Below are 22,481 nucleotides of genomic sequence, written 5' to 3' on the forward strand. Positions count from 1 at the left end.
CGAGTGACGATGCACTTTAGAATGTCATGATAGGGCCCAATGTTTTATAGTGTAATTTCTAAACATAAAAAACATGACAATATTGGCTTTTAAGAGAGGCCTTTTGGTTTTCTTGGTTTTTTTTATTAATGTTTCCCATCCAAAGAGCACCTCAGACCAACTCTATGTGAGTCCAGGAAGCACTCCAAAGTGTTGTTTTTCAGTGCATTTTGGGTCTGTTGCCACTACCAAAAAAGTAACCCTATCTTTCCTGACCATGTACATTTTTTATATGAATGTTATATGAATGATGGCATTGTGGTTATGACACTGTCTACATTTAGACAAGCTATGTTCTATATTTCTTAAACACTGTCTACATTTTAGACAAACTACAATTTTTGACAGAAATGTATCATTGTTTTTCTGTTTAGTCCCAGGCCATGTTGGCAAAGAGCAGGCAGACCATTCTGCTTAAATAGTCCTCATTGAAGAAGTGACTGTCAATCCTTCAGACTGGCCTCTTTAATATTTCAAGAAAGTGTATGAATGAATTGGATGAATGTCTTATGAACTCTGTTACCTCTGTCATAAAACTGCATAAAATATTTTTAATATGATGCATGACGCCTGCACAGAGATGTCACCTCCTCTGGTGGGATATTTCAGATAGGCAGTGAGGAATATATGCTTCTTTTTTCATTAATTTACACAAAATGTTGAGGATACACCAACAATAGATTAATTATTCCTCAACTCTGTTATTGTGATATTGGAGTGAATCTCTCAATAAAAAAATAAAAAAACTAGTATGATTAAAATCCATGTTAAGCCACAAAATGATGGGAAATGTAAACTCTTATCGTCAATGCTGTCATTGGATTACACAGATAAATGATAGTGCATGTCTACTGCACTAATGATACTCTTGACATTTCAATGACTACACTTGAAATGTACCCATATATACATATACATACACACACATACACACACACACACACACACACACACACACACACACACACACACTTTTCTGCCATAAAATAGATTCTTACTTACTTTCATTGCCATACTTTCAATGCCATTCTTCTGAGGCTGAGGAGTTGTGCCAGAAACATTTAGAACATTTAGAAATTGTTTTGAGGCTTAATGCTGCTTTACCCCATAATGAATTGCGAAATGTTTCAATCATTTTACCCCATCTGTAAATGACAGTTGAAACATCTGTTCTAGGTTCTCGAATGCATTCTCTTACTATGGTCTTGTTCTGCTGACAACAGAGCTTTTCCAGGAGGGAGATACATGTGGAGGTGTGTCTTGAAGAGAGGGCTGTCTGCATTTGTGTCCCAAATTATCTATACTGTGACAGGAATTTGAGATTAAGTTTCATTAGATGTCCTTTCCAGGTTCCAGAGCCAGTAAAGAGCCAGTCTGCAGCCTGGAGTGTAAATACCTAAACTCGGATGACTACAAAGACCTACTGTGGACTACTCTTTCTGAATTCCCAGGTAATTGCTTCAATTCAAAGCTTGTTCCATACATTGTCTTAATTCAGGGTAGTTTATAATCTGCTGTTTTGATTTACACAGGTCTGCTGGTGACCTTGTGGGCAATTGATCGTATTGGTAGAAGAAAGACCATGGCACTGTGTTTTTTCATCTTCTCCTTATGCATTTTGCTACTCTATGCTTGTGTAGGGAGGTGAGCATACATTTAAAAGGGGGGGGGGGGGTTAAGCAGCAAAGATGCACAAACACCATGAGTGTTTATACTTTTCCTTCCTATCATTAGATGGATAGATAGATATTCATCCAAAGTGAGATTTTGGCTTCCAGTAATTTATATGACATACAGAACAACACACAGTCAGGTGTCCTTCCATTGCAATCTTGGTAGTTAGAACTATCGTTCATGTATTTGGTGTTTCTCGAAAAGGGTAGTTCTAACAGTCAATCGCAAAAATAGTTTGATTGTTGGAACGAGGAGTCATAGAAGCATTGTTTATCATGACCTTCGCTGCACGGCGGTTTATTATCACCGATTCCCGGTACACTGAAAGATGGGGTGCATCAATGAATTTGTGGGTATTCACCTTATTCACCCGGCGTCCAGAACAAGGCTGCAGGGTACACTTGGCCAGGGAACAGGCCATTACACCTCAGTCTAGCAGATGGTGGTAATGCATTCCGTTTGCAAACTGCCAAAAAAAAGGCTCACCGAAAGAAAAGAAGGGTTAGCTGGTGGTGTCTAGAAGGGATACAGCTAAGGGTTAGGGTTAGGATTAGGGTTAGGTTACTTCCTGTCCTGATACTGTTTATTTCTATGGAGATTTCACTGGAGATTTCACTATCTGTTACGTGACTTCCGTTGTTAGCTGTATCCCATCTAGCCACAACCGGGTTAGCTGGCCTGTTCTTCTTCTTCAGTGAGTTATCTTGACAGTTTACAAATGGAGTGCAGTAACACCACCATCTGCTGGACTGAGGTGTAATGGCAAGTGTACCCTGTAACCTCGTTCTGGCCACCGGGTAAATAAGGTGAATTGAAGTTTATGTGAGCAGCGTGAGAGTGGCTAGTTGTTTACTTTTGTTTCCAAAGTATCTTGAGAAGTCTACAAAATTGGTTTTATTTTAAGGTGAAAAAGAAAGTGGAGAGCCAAGTGCTATTTCAAGAAAAAGTCCTTGTATATGGATCTAGAGGCATTTCTTAGTAAAATTTGGGAACAGGACATTTTATCATAATTAACATGTGCTGAATCCAACTAGCCCTGTTCCCAAGCAGAATTTTGAGTTTTTGACCATCTAAATAAACTCCAAATAATAGCCCGGGCTTTTATTTTCCCAAATCCCCAAACTGCACCGGCTAGTATTAGAGACAGGCGTCTATATGAGACAGGCCTTTAATTCCCTTTACACAAAACTTTTCCTCTGCAAAGATGGAAAATATTATCGAATTAATTATTTCAAACACACTGAATGTCTACCTATATGACTAGGCTATCTGATGACAATTACGGATCATCATTCATTTATTGTTGAGATGTTGTTCATTGAGTGAGATACAGTAAGATCCAAATAGCTGGGATAGCCAGAACAGATGAAACACATTTTAATTAAACGTAATCTATAAAGAGATCGTATCACACTGAAAGCTCATATTTTGTCACAAGCAAATAGCCTATATCGGTCCTTTGTCAAATACAGTTGCATTATCAGCCCTGACCAAAACCGTTCAGGAATTATTTATGCAAAAGTGAAACGTGCTTAATGTTTCATTCTCCCTCCTTTTCGGCAGGAATGAAACAGCATGAGAGAGCATGAACCATACTGTTTCTCCCGTTTTGTATTTGCCAAATTCTACAGTCTACATTCAAATCATAGCCTATACTTCCAGGCGCACAGGAACATATTTTTGACCAGGGGTGCTGAATAACAAAATAATCATGGATGTCCGACGATTTCTCCCCCAGCATATGATTCGAATTTAGACAGCTAAATACGCCATTTCACCGCCGTGTATGAGTAGGTCTAACGGCTCCCACACACAGCTGCGTGCTTCGCGTTGCTGGAGACGCATCCCATTCACTTTACATGGGCTCACGTGATCCGTTGCCGAACTGAATTGTGGGTCCGTCGTGTCGCGTTTCTCCCGCCGCTCGCGTTGAGTTCAGCTGTTGCTGCACCGACAGACGGCACCGGCCAATCAAGCCAATCTACGGACGGCACCAACCAATCACATTACGTTTTTACTTCAAGTCATTTGCATAGCTACCGTCGGGAACACCCACTGGCATGCATTGACGGAACGCAGATGTGTGTGGGAGCCGTAAGAGTGAGAAGTTTTATAATGCACTGGGCAGCCACATTCCACTGCAACTATGCGCAGCACTTGCCACTCCGACTCATCAATAAAAACTGTGCGCGCGCACACCAGTCCCATAGAAGCGCACTTGACTTTACATCATTAATCTATTTCAGTAGGTTATATAGCCAGAGAATGTCCGTAGACGGGCTCTGATATAGCCTAGTCTAAGGTAAATTCCTTTTCTGACTTCTTTCTCTTTATCGCCATGGCATTTAGAATAAAGAATAACGTTCACGAACCGTTCTGGTTTTGTTGCCAGCATAAAAACAAGCTTACCATCGGCCTATCCGCAAATTAACACAAGGGATGAATTAAACGATGACGAAGTCGGATATATAGGCATAGTTCATATTGGAAAGAAAGTTATACAATTTGGAACTCTAGCTTTTCCCCACCGAAGTCTTTTAATGCCATCTAATCATAACGTGCGCAGTCTGCGCCATACTTAAGCCCAAATCACACCCAAGATTTGCAACGAGATGAGCAGCAACTTGATGCAACATTCTTAAACCTTGCAACTGTGACCAGACATGTGAATGCTTTGCGACGGCTTGTAACGACGTGCAACATCTAAGTCACACTGCTGTAACCTCCTTTCTGTAACGGTTTTGTGTCATTGCAAATCTTTAAACAGATGATCTGACGGGTTTTAGAACATTAAATACAACCCGAAACTAAAAAACAGACCAGGCTTCTACTGGAGACCGGCTTTTAACCCAAACCTGTAGCCACGCCAGGCGTTTAAAAGAGACAGGCGTCTCTTAGGGACTCGGCGATTATTTGAAGTTTTACGGTAAACAAAATGGCTGCCAAAATGGCGATTTTGGGCACTTTCTTCGGACAGGCATTATTATACCATGTAAATAAATTAATATTGTTCACATCTGTGCATCTCAGAAATCTCCCGTGGGCAATAAAAAAAAAGTAAAGGCTATGAAAAATATAAAAAAGCAAAAAAAACTAGTATTATGCTAATTAGCCTTATTATCACCTTATTATACTCTTGACTATGTTTACGGTCCTCTTTGGCAAAGAGTGTGGCCTGACTTCATTGGCAAACATCTTCTTCGTGGTGGGTGGACACATGTTTGGAGTTTAAAATCATTGGAGTTCCTTTGAACTAATCACGAACAACCGTAGAAATGTCAGTAGAATATTGCTATGTTTAAGTGTAATAAAGTGTGTACATTATAAATATAAATAGAATACTATGGGTGGGATAGGGGCAAAATGTTCGCCTCCTTGTTGTCCTGTGAAGGTTGCCATCGACATGGACACCTCAACAGGCACAGGCAAGGAGGCACCGGGGGGGGGGGGGGGGCATACCATACTGTGACACAGTTGGTGAGGATGCTCTCAATGGTGCAGCGGTAGAGGTTTTGAAGTTCACCAGGATCTGAGGAGAGAGGTTGTGTTCTTTAGTCTCCTCAGGAAGAAGAGATGCTGGTGAGCCTTCTTGGCTCAAGGTAGAGGTGTTGAGGGTCCAAGAGAGGTCCACAGAGATGTGGACACACAGAAACATGAACTGGTGACATGCTCCACCTCAGTCCTGTTGATGAGGATGTGGCTTTGTGTGCTAGCTTTTGACTTCCTGAAGTCCACAATGAGGTCTTTGGTCCTTTGGTGTTGAGAGCCAGGTTGTTGTCGGTGCTCCGCGATGTTAGGTGCTGGACCTCCTCCCTGCAGGCTGTCTCATTATTGTTGCTGATGAGAGCAATCACCGTAGTGTTGTCTGCAAACTTGACAATGGTGTTAGAGCCATGTACAGGTATGCAGTTGTAGGTGAAGAGGGAGTAAAGGAGGGCTCAGCACACACCAGTGTTCAGGGTGAGGGTTGAGTGGGTGAGGTTATATAATCTAACAGACTGCGGTCCAGAATCTAGTTTCAGAGGGAGGTATTGATGTCCAGTTCACTGAGTTTGGTGATCAGTTTGGAGGGGATAATGGTGTTGAATGCTGAACTGAAGTCAATGAACAGCATTCTCACATAGGTGTTGCTGTTGTCAAGGAGGGACAGGGCAGAGTGAATTGCCGTAAAGATGGCATCCTCTGTGCTCCTGTTTGCTCCTGCAAATTCTCTTGAAGCATTCTATACTGCAAACAAAATCTACCTCTGGGTACAAATAAAGTAACTTAAACTTGAACTTGCACTAGTTATAAAGTTATTCATCTAGCTATTAATTCACAGGACATGCAATCATTTTACTAACAAAAATGTTATGAAGAAATATGGGTAACACTTTATGGTAAAGGTACATGAATTATCATGAATTCATGCATGAATTAATTCATGATTTATGCATTACTTCATTCCTTTATATCCTATGAATCATCAGGAATTGAAATGAATTCATATACTCTCATTCATGATGACCTCATGTATGAACAAAGAGCAAGTTTTAAAGTCCGCACATCCAAATGTCTGACCTGGGAGCAGGACAAACAAACGACCAGACAAAAAAGAGAAAAAGTCCGCTTCAACCAGGGTTTTCTGAAGAAGGGTGATTACCCGAAACGTCACGGAAAAATAAAAGTGGGAGCAGAAAACCCTGGTTGAAGCGGACTTTTTCTCATGTATGAATAACACATCAACTAAAGCATTAGGTGTGATGGGTATATCATTATGATTTATGATTTCTTAAGCATGATCATCATGATTACATGAATTTTAGGATAATTGCTCATGCATTCATCATGTCTGTGGCCCCTCAAATAAAGTAGTGAATAATGACATGTGTTTAGAGAACTCCAAAGTTATGTTCAAATCAGAATTTGAGCAGTGATGACCACATTTTTGGCAGAAAAATAAAGTCATGATCATGGTTAATACATCATAATTCATAATGATGTGTCCACCGTACCTAATACTTTAGTAATGTGTTCATGTATGAGGTCATAAATGACAAACTATGAACTCAGTAAATTCCTGATGATTAATTAGATATTAATGAATGAAGTAATACATAAATCATGAATTAATTACAGTGCATGAAAATCCTATGGCAGGTATTCAGGCCACCTGCAGCCTCAGGCTTTTAAGGAACACGCCACCCAAAATCAGTAGTAATATATGTTCTTACCTTAACTTTCACGAGTTGAGTCATACCTCTCCCGCGCCGGTAGGTGCACTCAAACGCTCTGTCGCGCGGCGCGAATGTGTTAGCATGTTGCTATGCTAGCGGGCTCTGCCGTGACCGTAGAGAGAGGAACATAGCAGTAATCAAACACCTCCATTTTTTCCCTACTTAAATACAGTTGCACGAGTAGTTGATAAAAATGTGTACGTCACACAACATGAAACGTGGCGATTTTCCAAGCGAATAAACAGGAGAACTACAATGTGTGGCGCAATAGCACTTGGGAGTACTTCGACCTAGCGTGGTAATATTATTAACACCTAATTGTAGATCCTATCCACCACAGAGTTTAGAATCCATGCTGGATCGACCCTCAGCCTCTCCCTCCCCTCTGAGCGAGAGAGAGGCACACACACTAGAGATGGGCTATTATTTCAACCATAACTGCATAGCAAAACTTATCATCCATCAGCCATCCATCAGCACCAAAGTTTGTTGACCAATTTTCAAAACCGCACCCGCCCACCATCCGTTGGTTGTTTTAATGTAGGCTATATGGGTGATGCAGCGCTGCTGACGTGAGGCTAGAAAGCTCTTGCCTGTTCTAGAAAGACTGATCTAATGCAGCAAATATATTAAAAGGCTAAAGTCGTACATTGGCTAGGCCTATCCCCAGAATATCAGCAGCAAACTCAGTCTCTGTCGCGCAAAACAGTCTCCAAATAAAACGCACATCGGCCTGTTGCCTATTCTGCCATGCAGCTTGTGACAATATATCGTCCAAAATGCTTGATTGCATTGCATTCTCCACATTTTTAGCAAAATTTTCATGTACCACATCAGCATTTTTGTTCAGTGAATCTTTTGTAAATTGCTTTACAATTACCGTCGGGCCCTTGTCAGCAGACTTCGGCTTGCCTCTTGCCACTATTCACTCCTTGTCTTCCGATGTCATTTCTGAGTCATCTACAGATGTTTACACACATTCACCTCCCTAAATAGAACCAACTTGACGTTGACTTCAACCTGTGTTATATCCTAGATGAGACTGCCTGGGTTATTTTGTTTAGATATTAGCCTATATATAAAACACATAATTGTAGCCTACCATTCAGGGAATAGGCATTTACAGTAAAAGAGAGACAGAGAGTGATATGACTCAGAAATGACATTGGGCGATGGCAGTGCGAGATGTTCAGAACGTAAGAGCTAAAACTTCTACAAACTCCATAACATCCACAGCGGAAAAAGAAGGCAAGAAAAATAGTCGGAAAACTTAGATGTGTAAGGCAAGCAAGCAAGTTTGGCGGTTGTTACTAAAAATGTGAACATGCACGTTGCACTGTTGTGCGCTGGTGGACTTTCAGAATGAATGGAGTCGGAGTTTCTTTAATATCGAGGCGTCATATTTGTCCGATGGCCTGCTATAAAATGAATTGCGATGTCTGTCTGAAAAAGACACGCTCGTGCAATCAAAATGAATGGGAGTCTTTAGAACAGGCTTGTCAGTCAACCTGACATATGTGTAAAGTAGCCTATAATGTGAATGACTTGTTATTTTATCAAGGATTTCTTTCTTTTTGCAAAAAATAAAGTACAATAGGCATTAATTAGTAGGCCAGGAGCATGCTGAAATTATGTGGCAAATTGCGTTTTTTATTACAATGATAAAATTGTAAAAGGACGTGACCGAAGCTGAGGCAAGCCAGGCAATATAGGCCCAACGGTAATTGTAAAGCAATTTACAAAAGATTCACTGAACAAAAATGCTGATGTGGTACATGAAAATTTAGCTAAAAATGTGGAGAATGCAATGCAATCAAGCATTTTGGACGATATATTGTCACAAGCTGCATGGCAGAATAGGCAACAGGCCGATGTGCGTTTTATTTGGAGACTGTTTTGCGCGACAGAGACTGAGTTTGCTGCTGATATTCTGGGGATAGGCCTAGCCAATGTACGACTTCAGCCTTTTAATATATTTGCTGCATAGATCAGTCTTTCTAGAACAGGCAAGGGCTTTCTAGCCTCACGTCAGCAGCGCTGCATCACCCATATAGCCTACATTAAAACAACCAACAGATGGTGGGCGGGTGCAGTTTTGAAAATTGGTCAACAAACTTTGGTGCTGATGGATGGCTGATGGATGATAAGTTTTGCTATGCAGTTATGGTTGAAATAATAGCCCATCAGCGCATCTCTAGTGTGTGTGCCTCTCTCTCGCTCAGAGGGGAGGGAGAGGCTGAGGGTCGATCCAGCATGGATTCTAAACTCTGTGGTGGATAGGATCTACAATTAGGTGTTAATAATATTACCACGCTAGGTCGAAGTACTCCCAAGTGCTATTGCGCCACACATTGTAGTTCTCCTGTTTATTCGCTTGGAAAATCGCCACGTTTCATGTTGTGTGACGTACACATTTTTATCAACTACTCGTGCAACTGTATTTAAGTAGGGGAAAAATGGAGGTGTTTGATTACTGCTATGTTCCTCTCTCTACGGCCACGGCAGAGCCCGCTAGCATAGCAACATGCTAACACATTCGCGCCGCGAGACAGATCGTTTGAGTGCACCTACCGGCGCGGGAGAGGTATGACTCAACTCGTGAAAGTTAAGGTAAGAACATATATTACTACTGATTTTGGGTGGCGTGTTCCTTTAAGCATAGAATCTGGGTCAATTAAGACTACACATCCTATTCAACTGTTTCCTCTGCCCAAAACTGTTTCAAAATAAAAGTCCTCACTACAATAATCCACTGTTAAACAATGTAACCCATTAAACTACTGAACTTTTTACATTCAACTTTTAAACAGTCTACTTTTAAACTATCATTAAACTATCTATCTATTAAACTAGCTGTCTATCAACAACTTTTAAACTATCTACATTCAACTTTTAAACTTTTAAACTATATACATTCACTAGCTGTCTATCAACAACTTTTAACTTGTCATCAACTATGTCAACACTTTTCATCAACTATGACTCCTACCCACTGTAGCTAGTTAGCATGGTTAGCAAAGTTAGCATGTTATCATTGTTAGCATTTTTAACAAAACTGCTAAAAATGATTAGCTAGGTTAGCTAAGTCACATGGTTAGCATAGTTAGCATGCTAGCATGTTAACATGCTAGTTAGCATTTTTAGCATAACTGCTAAAAATGATTAGCTAGGTTAGCTAAGTAACATGGTTAACATAGTTAGCATGCTAGCATGTTAACATGATAGTTAGCATAGTTAGCAAAACTGCTAAAAATGATTAGATAAGTTAGCTAAGTAACATGGTTAGCATAGTTAGCATGTTAATTAGTATTTTTAGCAAAACTGCTAAAAATTATTAGCTAGGTTAGCTAAGTAACATGGTTAGCATAGTTAGCATGCTAGCATACTAGTTAGTATAGTTAGCATAACTGCTAAAAATGATTAGCTAAGTTAGCTAAGTAACATGGTTAGCATGCTAATATTATTAGCATAGTTAGCATGTTTAACAAAACTGCTAGAAAATGTTAGTTAAGTTACTGCTAGCAAACATTAGAGCCGTTCCAACTTTCAGTTATCGTCAAATATCTACCTATACACAGCCATTAAACTATTTGAATATCAACATTCATTAAACTGCTAGAAAACGTTAGCTAAGTAACATGGTTAGCATGTTAGCATTGCTAGCACTGCTATAAAACATTAGCTAAGTAGCATGGTTAGCATAGTTAAAAATCTTAGCATAACTGCTAGCAAACATCAGAGCCATTCCAACTTTCAGTTATCGTCAAATATCTACCTATACACAGCCATTAAACTATTTGAATATCAACATTCATTCAACTTCCAGTCTGTCAACAACTTTTAAACGACTTACCTTCAACTTTTAAACGGTCTACTTTTAAACTATCATTAAACTATCTATTAAACTAGCTGTCTATCAACAACTTTTAAACTATCTACATTCAGCTTTTAAACAGTCTACTTTTAAACGATCAACTTTTTTTTTAAGCTATGCAACCACCATGTCTATCCTAGCATCACCGTAGTAACCATCTCTGTATTATCTGTTTTAACTATACATGATATTTTACATCACAACTTTAGCATTTTCATGCACTGGTAATTCCTTGGAATTGCATTTCTAGTTAAAGTACCCTTACCGTAAAGTGTTACCGAAATGGGTAAAGGCCTGTGTAACTTACTCCGAGACTACATACATTACCAACCCAATTCGCTTCAATTATGTAAATGTAATGTAAATCAGGTTTTATGGCCAAGTATACTTGGGTATACAAGGAATTTGGTCTCTGCATGTATCCCATCCGTGAATTAGTGAACACACAGATCACAAATTGAAGCACACATTAACCTGTGTTGCATTTGTTAATTACTTTAAGACACATTCCGTGATAGCCGACTTCTTTCGTAACTATGTGTCACGCAGTGTTGGGCAAGTTACTGAAAATTAGTAAACATTCTACAATGCATGAAGGCCTCCCTGACCTTGTTTTGCGCCACCCTCACCATCTAGGTGGTTTGATAGATATGTAGAGTACACTGCTGCTTGCCTTCTACTAGTAGTATGCATGGTGGTGCACTGACACTGAATTCTGCAATATAGTAATAAGTTATTATTATCATTATTATTGCAATCCTTCTGTAGGCTACATGGAATGAGTTCAATGGGATATAATGTGAAACAATGTAAAATGGCCTATTTTCAAAGCAGTTATTGTCTGCTCACACACACATACAACCTTAGGTTGTCCTCATCCTGCTTTAAACACAGTTGTATTATATAGCATTTTAAGCACCACCAGTTTGGGAAAAGCCTGCGCTGCACAAGTGCTGACCTACCGAAATAAGTTCTAATGCGCATCCGAGGGTTTGGGGTTGTGCGCTTTTACTGTAGTGGAGCTTATGAGATGGAAACGAAAAGGCTTTTAAGATGCCAGTTTAAATTGTAGCCTAATGCACTCTTGTGTGTTTTAGCATAAATCCGAAATAAGGAGGAATCTGAGGAGGCTCCTATTAACTGTAAAGAAACACAATCGCTGGAAACACAGCTAGGTCGGGAGACGTTAGATCAGAAGTGCATCTGTCATCTTGTCTGCAGTCGTTTATTCAAGATCAACAGAGTAACGCAAGTAACAAACTCTTTGAAATTTCAGTAATTGTAATTGTGTTACTTGATTTACAAAAATACTTCGTTACATGCTCGTTACCACTAAAAGTAGTGGAATTACAGTAATGTGTTACTTTGTAACGCATTACTCCCAACACTGGTGTCACGTGACGGTGCATTGTCCTGCCCATTATTTTCAATTAATGAAGCAAAACTTGAAGATAGAAATATTGAGGACCTGACCTCAATGTCCTCTATGGTAGATACGGCCAGGCAATGGCCCTTGTAATATAGTTAACATAATAAGTCGCTTTGGATAAAAGCGTCTGCTAAATGAATAAATGTAAATGAGCAATAATGAGTGTTTCAGGCGAATGCTTATATCAGTAATTTTATTTTAGTGATATCTCCTTGCCTATTTACAGACTGATGAGAGTGAGGTTCGCCTCTGGTTACGTTGTTGCAATGAATGCCACCATGATTGGAGAGCATGATTGTGACATCATGTCGGGTAACTCTGGGCACAATACTTTTGCACGAGTCTCCAAGCATAAAATCTGACCCGACATTGCGTTCAAGACATTTTTCCGGAGTCAGAGATTGGTATTTCCGAATGACTGATGTGTCATGTACACAGTATTAAGAATCCATGATTTTTCAACAGTTAAGCAACAAAAATAGTTACAGTGTAGGCCTGCAGAGTAGTTAGAGTGTAGGCCTGCAGAGTAGTTACAGTGTAGGCCTGCAGAGTAGTTACAGAGTAGGCCTTGCAGGCTCTGACGATCCAACCTGGTCCCTTTTGTTCACTCAAGGGTGCCGTGCTTAGCTGCTTGGCCCCCACATCACTGTCTGCATTTTTTTGTATGGTGTGTGTGTGTGTGTGTGCGTGTGTGTGTGTGTGTGTGTGTGTGTGTGAAGATGTTATACAGTTGTGCTCTTACATACTCTGTTAGCATACTCTGTACCATTCTTTGAAGAAAACGCAAGTGATCAGGCAAAACACATGGCATTTATTTTAATGGGATTCAAATTAAACCATAAGGCATCACAGAGTAGTGTGATCATTAAACAAATCAATAGCAGTAAAGAAAATCAAAAGTTTATATACTCAGTCCTTAATACTGTGTTTTACCTCCTTTAGCACCAACGACAGCGTATAGTCTTTTGTAACAGTTGTGGAGGAGTACCTTCATCTGAGGTGGCACAATTGCCCATTCTTCTTGCCCTGTCCAGAGATCCGCTTTACAAACAGGGATGGTTCACTTTTCACCATAGGAATTATTGACTCCTCTCCAAACATAACGTTTACGGTTGTGTTCAATTTAAATATTAAATTAGTTTTGGTTTCCCGAAGTTCTGAGACATATTTTCAGCTGCCATTTTGTGGCACAGACATTAAATTATTCTGCCAATTTGAGCCCATTTTTGTTCAAGTGCCTACTTATTGTGGATTTTGGCAGTCAGTTTGAAACACTAACTTGCAGTGAAGCTTGTATTTCATCTGAAGTAGTTTGATTTGGCTGAAATCTTTGTTGGTCTGCCTGATCCAACTAAATCACTAATTCACCACTTCTTTATCGGACTTTAAAAACTTCTGACAGGCATTTTCAAATCGTTGGATATCTTTTTATAGCCTTTTCCAGATTTATACAGTTCAACTACCTTTTCTCAGAAATATTCAGTCAGTGCAGCCCAGGGTGAAATGTGCAGAGGTCTCCCAAGAGCTCCAAAATTCATTAACTATCATATTCAAGATTCAGGATTCAAGAATGTATTTGTCATGCATAATTTGTGGAACAAAAAGCAGTGAAATGGGGATTGCGACTGCAACTCCCAGCTGTGCAAAGTTTAATAATAATAGAAAAGTAAGAAGATAGAAAACAGAAGGGGGGTGGGGATTAAATAAAATAAAATTTAAAATGTTTATGAAGAGGGGGGAATTATGCATTCATTGTCCGTATGGCTTGGGGGAAAAAACTTCTTCTTAGGCCACATTTACACATAGCCAGGTATTTAGAGAAACGAATATTTCCCCCCCTCCGTTTTCAATAATAATATCGTGCACACAACATTGTTTTCAAAAAACTTGTCATTTACATCAACCCGCATGAATACGCTGTCGAGCGCCATAATAACTATGCCAAACCTATGGGTGGCAGTGTAGGGAAAGGAATAAAGCCATGCTGGCCAATCAAAATCCTCAGAATCGACACCAACGACTAACACGAGCAGTAAAAATGCTGACCTCCGTGCGATCCTTCGCCTCTGCTCCTCCATGTAGAGCAGTTGTTGCAAATGCAAACAGGCCAGAAGCGTTTGCACAAAAGTAAAAATTAGTAGCACCTTAACAGCATCCATGATAATCCTGATCAAAGAAACTGTAAACATCAGGCACTCACATGACGTTAAGGATTTTCTGGCGCATAATGTGACGTTTAAGAAGCTAAAACGCCGTTTATCCCTGTTGACACGGCAGCACATAACCGGCATTATCAGAAATCTCCACTTTGGCCGGAGGTTTTAGAAATAATCGTTTTCTGTGATAAAAACGGGGTTTTGGTGTAAACGAGAGGCCAAACCGCAGGGAAATATCTGCGTTTTCCCTTCGTGTAAATGGGGTCTTTCTGTTCTGGCCTTTTGAGATCGAAGCCGCTTTCCAGAGGGCAACCATTGAAAAATGTTATGGCCAGGGTGATGACAGTCCTTTAAAATCCTTTTTGCCCCTTGACAGGCAGCGCCTAGTGTAGATGTCCTGAAGTCCTTTTCTTAAAATAGTTATATAGAATATAGATATATAGACTTTATTTCTGCATTGTTGCACTGTTGGACCTACTCATTTGCATGACCACTATTACCATTGCACTATCACCATGACACTCACTCACACAGAGCACCTTACCTTACCTTACTATGCACAGAGAATCACAGGCTCAGTCCCTGCCTCAGTCATTACAAGTGCCTCTTGATTGATTAATCACCACTATGTGGATACTGTTTTTTTAGAATTGATTTAGATTAAGTGTTAGTTAGTATAATTTCTATCTAATCTATCTATCTATCTAAGTCCAGGAAGTGCAGTGTTGGTGATTTTCTCTGCACACCTGATTACTCTATGCAAGGCCTTCTTATCCTACAGGCACTAATTACAATCAAACATGTCACAGGTGTGGAAACTTACCATTGATAGCCAATTAAACTTGGGTGGGTCAACTTGTATTTCATCAAACCAAACATTCAAGGATACGAAAACTTGTACAGGACCATTTGGGTGATAATTTCAGCTATTAATATAAAAAATTGCACACACAATCATGTGATAATAATGAATGGCTTCACCTGATCACTACCTGTAAATAAAACAGGTTATCTGACCAATATTTCATGAATTCAGCCAGGGTGTGTAAACTTAAGAGCACAACTATATAAAAATAAACTACTATATTAAAATATGACAGTATTATAGCATTTGGTGCTAAACATTATGGGGTGTAATCTATGATTGTAACGGCTGGTCCTATCTGTCTGTGGCAGGACGTTTCTGACAGTACTGATATTCATCGCACGAGCTTTCATTGCAGGAGGTTTCCAGGCTGCTTATGTTTATACCCCAGAGGTAAACTACTCACCTACCCTACTTTAATACGTATTTTAGTCTTAAGAAGGTGGATTAGATACTGCATAGCATTTGATTCAGTTTATTAATTGAGTTTGATTATAATGGCTTTTAAAGGTGTACCCTACAGCCACCAGAGCCCTGGGTTTGGGCACAAGCAGTGGAATGGCAAGAGTTGGGGCTCTTATTACACCTTTTGTTGCACAGGTGCAGTAAAACACAATTACCTTCTACAGTGTCTTAAGCATCATACTTGACATTTCGTGCAGAAACTGTACTTATTAATACATCTATTTTTTAGTTCTTCTGCAAATGGTTATTTAAGATACAATCCCAATACACAACATGTTCTTGATTGTACTTATGAATGCCAACTTGGTATACAGCAGCATGTTTTATGTCCACAGCTATAGTGATCCCTTTCTTTCTACACTATGTGTAATTTGGTAAAATTGGCCATTCAGAATTCTGAACAGTGCAGTTGTCCAGCTGATTCAGAATATGCCAACAGAACTTGCATGCAGCTTTGGGACTATAATCTCCTTTAATGTATTGGCATGAAATCAATTGTTACCAAATCTCTGGAATCTATTCTCACAAAACAGTATGTAATGTCAAACACCCTTAAAACAAGTTAGCACACCAGCTAGTATCCAAAGGTTACCTTTTAATAAATATGGATCATTTGTAAGTGTATGCACCCTCGATACATGATATTTGTAACTTTTCTTAAATCTTGTGGTACAGACATCATAAATACTTGGAACTTCATCTGAAATGTAGTCCTGGCATAACAATTTCTTCTGTAATTTAATGTGCTTTCTGTTATTATCTCAGGTAATGTTGGAAAAATCGGTGTATCTCACCCTGTCTGTATACTGCTGCTGTTGTCTGCTGGCAGCAATTGCCTCCTGCTTGCTGCCTATTGAGACCACAGGCCGGGGCCTGCAGGAGTCGAGCCACTGCGAGTGGGGCCAAGAGATGATGGGTCGAGACTCTGTCAACAGTCCTGGTGGTGTCCTCAATCCAAACTGTAACCCCAATGACTGAATAGACAAAACACAAGAGAAGAGACACAAAAAATCAGCATGTACTTATTTTGATATGAATGATTTTGCTCATTTATTTGTTTGTGTCAAGTGTTATATCTTCCAGTCAATCAACCATATGTAATCTGATATTCATAGATCAGCATCAGTATGTTTAAATCCACAAAGGTGGTTTTCATCATTACCTCTCATCCATGTGTTTTTGCTGTTGTTTTTTAGCAGGATTTTTAAAAAACTAGATCCATTTTTCATGAACCTTGGTGTAAATGTGTTGCATGGATCCCAAGGAGGATCCCATGAAATGTTGAAGCATATCTGGGCCCGTATTAACAAAGCATTTTATCTTACCACTAGGAGTACTCATAAATCGCCCTAAAAGATTTTAGCTAGGAGTTCTCTTAAAAGTTATTCACAAAGCCTTTCAGACTTACTCTTACTAAGGAAAAATGACAACTCCTAAATTAAGAGTGAGTCTTCGTTGCTATGGTTGACGTCATTACTCATGCACAAGCTTGATTGAAGTGACCACCTTGATTGGCTGATGATCATAACACAGGAATGATGGTAAAAACCTCCCCTACGACGATGAGTGACAGGTGACAGGTCTTTGCTGGTTAGAATGCATGCGCTACTCAAGTACCGCGAAGGATGGAAGATGATGAATAAATAGCCCAAATGAATAAAAGAGTAAGACAAAGCAAATAGCCTAGTAGCATAATAAAAATACACTACGGATTGATGCAATATCTTTGCAACATGTTTTAAATGAATCTGTATTTACATTTGCAAAGAGGAGAAACAATTAAATGAGATGTTACATCTAGTTCACATACAATTATGGTTTTAGTTGTTGTTTAATTATTGCATCCCTTAGTTACAATGCACAATTATTCCCTCGCAATTGAGAGCTCCTGTAACCGTTATTTCAAAACATTGCGACGTGAAATGCCACTAAAAGCGGTTCAGAATTATTTGTGAATAGGTCTTAGGGAGTTAGGAGTCCTCTCGACTTCTTTTAAGCCGTCCCAGACTTAGGTGCTATTTTTAGGGTTAAAATGCTTCGTGAATTACTCTTAGTCAAAGAAATTGACAGGGTTGAATCTGCAGTTTCATGCTAGACATTTCCACCAAGTTTCGTGAAAATGGGCGTCTGGCGTCTATATGAGCATAAACAATCGCTTAGTCATGTCGAAGCTGGTTTTAAGTCTACCATGGACGGTTAGGATTTTACGTTGATACTCCAATTGTCAATGGAGAAATTGTATTGAATTCTTACTTCTGGAATCGGTTGTGGGCGGGACTGTTGAGGTCTATTGTATTTTAATTGTATTTGGTACTTTTCCATTGTTATTGACATTTCACATTTGCATTCACTAGCAACAAATACAAATTTGTCAATAGATCAAAATACCGAGCAAACAGGCAAAAAATGTATTCAATATTAATGTGTGTCAATTGCTCCCTACAATCTCACTGAGGCTTGGTCTCAGGACAATGTAGCCCTGGTGCAGATAAAGCATTAAATGTATAACTGGGTAATATTGTTTTCACAGTAGTCATTTGACTACAGCTAATTGATCCATGCAATCTAATTTGACACTGCAGTGGTCTTGTCAAGGTTTGTCAATGAAAAGAAATCACCTGGTGAAACTGAGAATGCTACATGTTCCTGTCACATGAAGCTGTGAGAATATATGCTAATACTATAATGCCTATTTTGACGACGCATGGTCTGAAGCATGTGGTTTAAGTGCATTTAGGATGTGTCCAGTCCACTTTGCTAGTTTGACAATTGAATAAGTGATCTGACGTCTGGCGCATGGTTCAAAAGGGTTGTTATTATGTTTCTTAATTAATTATGGGCATAACATCCAATAAACCAATGAGGGTGCCATCTGCCATTCCTTTAAGAGCAAGGAGTGTTGGTATTATGACGACGAGTTAACTCTGCAGAAGACATTGCTTGCACTCACAATTTTCTTTGGAATAGTAGTATTCCACCAAAGCTTTCATTGCTAAAATAGGTGCATGTGTTTGGCAAGCAGAGTACGTATCTGTACTCACCTAATAATTGCACGACAAAACATTTCCAAAACAGTTATTTATTAACGAAAACAGCCTGAAAAAACAACACTTACCCCAATTACTTTGCATTTCATTACCAGGGTCTCATTGGGTCTCGTCACTAGACAGATCACAAGCAAGACTTCTTGACAGTGCGCTCTCAAAATAACCATAGCATACTGTGCTTTTCACTTCAGACCAAGTTTTTCTTGATAAGTGGCATCATCATTTTCAGTGGCATCAAAATAGCAATGTGTGATGGCTGCACCTGACCACACCTCGTGCTATTTACATAACGTGTGCGTCTGGGGGTATATTGATCAACTGCATTGGCAACAAACTAGCAAAAACAGTTGCAATCAGCCTGGCACTCTGATGCGCCAGACATAAGATAATAAGACATAAGAGGCCATAATGTTAATATAAATGGTATAAATGGTTTGAGCAGAGGTAAATTTAAAAAGAAAGCTCTTGGTTGTAATGCAATACTTGTGTATTTGTAGCCTATTTGTACTTGTTACAATTAAGTAGGCCTACCTGTGTCATGTAGTGTGTACGTGACTGCTGTTTAGATGTTTATGCTGTGAAGATATCTATGTAAGGGATAATGGCCCAGAGGTGTCCCGATATATACACAATTAATGGACGAGGTGGAGGCAAAGAACTCTACAATGTGAAGTGGAGTTTTAAAAGATAATCCGACTTGTTGAGTTTGTTGTACTACTTTCTTTGGTTACTGACTGATAACGATGGGTAGGTAGCTTGTTTACAGTTGATTCCATTGTTGCGAAGCCTGCTGCCTAGTTTAACCGTCATACCATGGTTGTTATTTTAATTCAAAAGACCATTGAAATTGAATGGTGATCCAACTTTTTACCAGACTTCAAAGATGTCCAGATATAGAATTAGTCACCTTGTCAGCCAATCAGAAAAAAGTATTTCTTGTCTCTGGGGATAAACAGAATTATTTACTAAGGAAAACTATGAAACTATAACCGTAAGACAAATGTAATAAAAAATACTTGACAGGGCTACCATTTTAGCTGGGGCTTTCATTTGTTTAACACACATTGCAATGCGTTAATACCCACCCACACAAACTAATGCTATTTTAGTGAACTGGGTACAAGATTCTTCTAATGTAATACCACATGAAAGATACATTTTTGAGTGTATTGCGAAGAGGAGTCTATTGTCCATGACACAGAGCATAATTGACCCGAATTAATTTCAATACCAACCAAGCAAGGGGGCTGAGGACATTGCTGGACTTTGTTGCTGGGCACCTGTTGCTGGACACATGCGCTTATGTTTTGTTGACTTCTCATCAGCTTTCAACTGCATGCAGCCCCATAGTCTAGTTCACAGGCTGTTGCGATTTTCAGACATTGAATCTGGCAATATGTTGGCTGGTCCATTTTTTTTTACAATAAGGTCACAGAAACCCATGTGAATATGCTAATGAGTCTGTGATTGTCAGTCTCCTGCATGACCATGACGTTGTCCATGGCAACATCTAACATGATGAATTGACATTCGATGCCAATACTCCAGCTATAAAAAGGTCAATCAAAAAGTTGAAGGGATTCAATGATGACAGATCACTTCTCACAACTGTACTAATCTTTTATTGAGTCAGTTTTAACTTTTGCTATGATTTGCTGTTTTGGCAACCTGAGTGTGACAAACAAAAATAGACTTGGTAAAATTGTTAATCTCTGTCAGAAGATATCTGTCACTAATCTCAGCAGCAGGGTATGTGTATGAGGTCAGAGCCACACAGAGGGCAATGGCCTTTTGGCAAACATTATTCACCTGCTCCACTCAGAGTTTTACCTCCTGCCACTTTTCTTAGCGGGCTAAGTCTAACAGAGACCTAAGATCATTTGTCCCATTAACAGTTGGTGTTATTTTTAACAAACGGTCAACTTGCCATCATTGTATGTTTACATTCAGATTGGACCATATTTGTGATTAAGCACAAGTATTATGTGATTTTATATTTTGAATATTGATTATATTTGATTATATAATTTGTATTTATGTCCTTATTTATTATCTCATGTTTTATGTGATTGAGTGTATTTGTGCTGGCTACTTGTTGTGAACCAAATTGCCCCATGGGGACATTAAAGATGATCCAATCAATTCAATCCATAGATATATTCAGCATCTAGTCATAATTGTGCGTACCGCCCCCAGAGTGGTGGAGAAAACCCCTACAAAGGGGAAAGCAAATAGCTTGGACTGAATGCAACTTAAAGGAACACGGCAACATGTTGGGAAGTTAGCTTATTGGCCAGCTCCTTCAGAGTTACAGACAGACCTGGCAGCAGACACCAATTCACGGACGGATATCATATTTTTCCAAGGGGACACAAATGTATCCACTATTCACTGTTGCAGGAACTTAAATTGAACATGTTAATTTAAGATAGGCCATTAATAGATACTGGGGCTACAATATTTAGGCCTTACTTGTCTACAATGTCTACTTGTCTACAATGTACCCAAGTAGCTTAACTGTATCTAAGCAACATAACCTATTGCTGTATAATGCTGTGGCCAGTGCACATGGATGAACAGAGATGAGAGAGACTTGAGTGTATGTGTAGAACTGAGATGCATATGGAGAGTAGACGCGCTGTGAACATATTTCCCCTATCCTAGCATCTCTACACTGGCTGCCTGTTAAAAGTCGCATTGACTTCAAAATATTACTTCTAACATACAAAGCCATAAATGGCCGGGCACCTGGATATATTAAATATCTCCTAGTCCCATATAACCCATCTAGACCGCTACGATCACAGAATACTGGACTTCTTGTAATCCCAAAAATCTCAGAAACTACAGTAGGAGGCAGAGCTTTCTGCTACCGCGCACCCCTCCTCTGGAATAATCTCTCTCCCTCAATTCGATTAGCAGACACCCTCCCTATTTTTAAGTCTAGACCTAAAACATACCTCTTTAGTGCCTCCCATAGTTAGGTATGGTGCATTGTGGAACTTCACCCACCTCAGGGTTTTTTGGAATGGACCACCCTACAATGTCCTTGTGTGACCGGCACCCCAGTCATGCGTGCGATGGTGGTCACTGACCATACCTGCGCTGGTGTCGACTACCCTTCACCATGCCTTAGTTATGCTGCTACTGTATATAGCATAGTGCTGTCATGGACTTTTCATGCCTCACGCTGTACAACAACCCTAGGCAGATGGGTCAGGCCCTTGAGTCGTGGATCTGCTCAAGGTTTCTATATGTATCTCCAATTCTAGGGAGTTTTTCCTCGCCCGTTACCCATGGGCCTTCTTTTCTTTTCTCTGATTGTCTAACATTCTGTAAAGCGACATGAGACATGTGTAATGATTTGGCGCTCTATAAGTGAAATGAAATTGAAATTGCTGTTGAGACTGGAGCAAGTCATATTCAAAATAGTGTCAGAATAATAAATCCACAGACAAAAGCCTGATTAATTTGCTGACCAATTTCAGATGATTTTTTATCTATACAGCTCTTTTAACACTCCATCGGTACAGTAAGTAAAGCATACACCTGAATATGATGATGACCCCCGTAATACTTTCTTAGTTCTCTTAAATTCCATGGTACATCATTCTAAACAACATAATTAAATTAATGTTACAACTTAAGATATTATTTTCATCTAAAAACCGATGGAATTATTTCTTATTGACATTTACTCTACTTCAATTTCCCCA

At 39.4% G+C, this 22,481-nt stretch overlaps 1 protein-coding gene across 1 annotated transcript in view; it reads left to right on the plus strand.

Annotated features, from left to right (window-relative positions):
• Positions 1-20,716, plus strand: part of svopa (SV2 related protein a) — a 104,613-nt gene extending 83,897 nt beyond the window's left edge. The window contains exons 11-16 of the mRNA XM_076269714.1: positions 1,216-1,292; positions 1,389-1,490; positions 1,572-1,683; positions 15,565-15,646; positions 15,764-15,853; positions 16,484-20,716. Coding sequence (XP_076125829.1) covers positions 1,216-1,292; positions 1,389-1,490; positions 1,572-1,683; positions 15,565-15,646; positions 15,764-15,853; positions 16,484-16,696 — 676 coding nt within the window. The 3' untranslated portion in view covers positions 16,697-20,716. The remainder of the gene's footprint in view (positions 1-1,215; positions 1,293-1,388; positions 1,491-1,571; positions 1,684-15,564; positions 15,647-15,763; positions 15,854-16,483) is intronic.
• Positions 20,717-22,481: the final 1,765 nt, after the last annotated feature.

Source organism: Alosa pseudoharengus, unplaced genomic scaffold, assembly GCF_046254945.1.
Source record: "Alosa pseudoharengus isolate Yale_2024_CS ecotype anadromous, Long Island Sound unplaced genomic scaffold, YU_APseudo_1.1 YU_APseudo_1.1_scf_6, whole genome shotgun sequence".
Lineage (NCBI taxonomy): Eukaryota > Metazoa > Chordata > Actinopteri > Clupeiformes > Clupeidae > Alosa > Alosa pseudoharengus.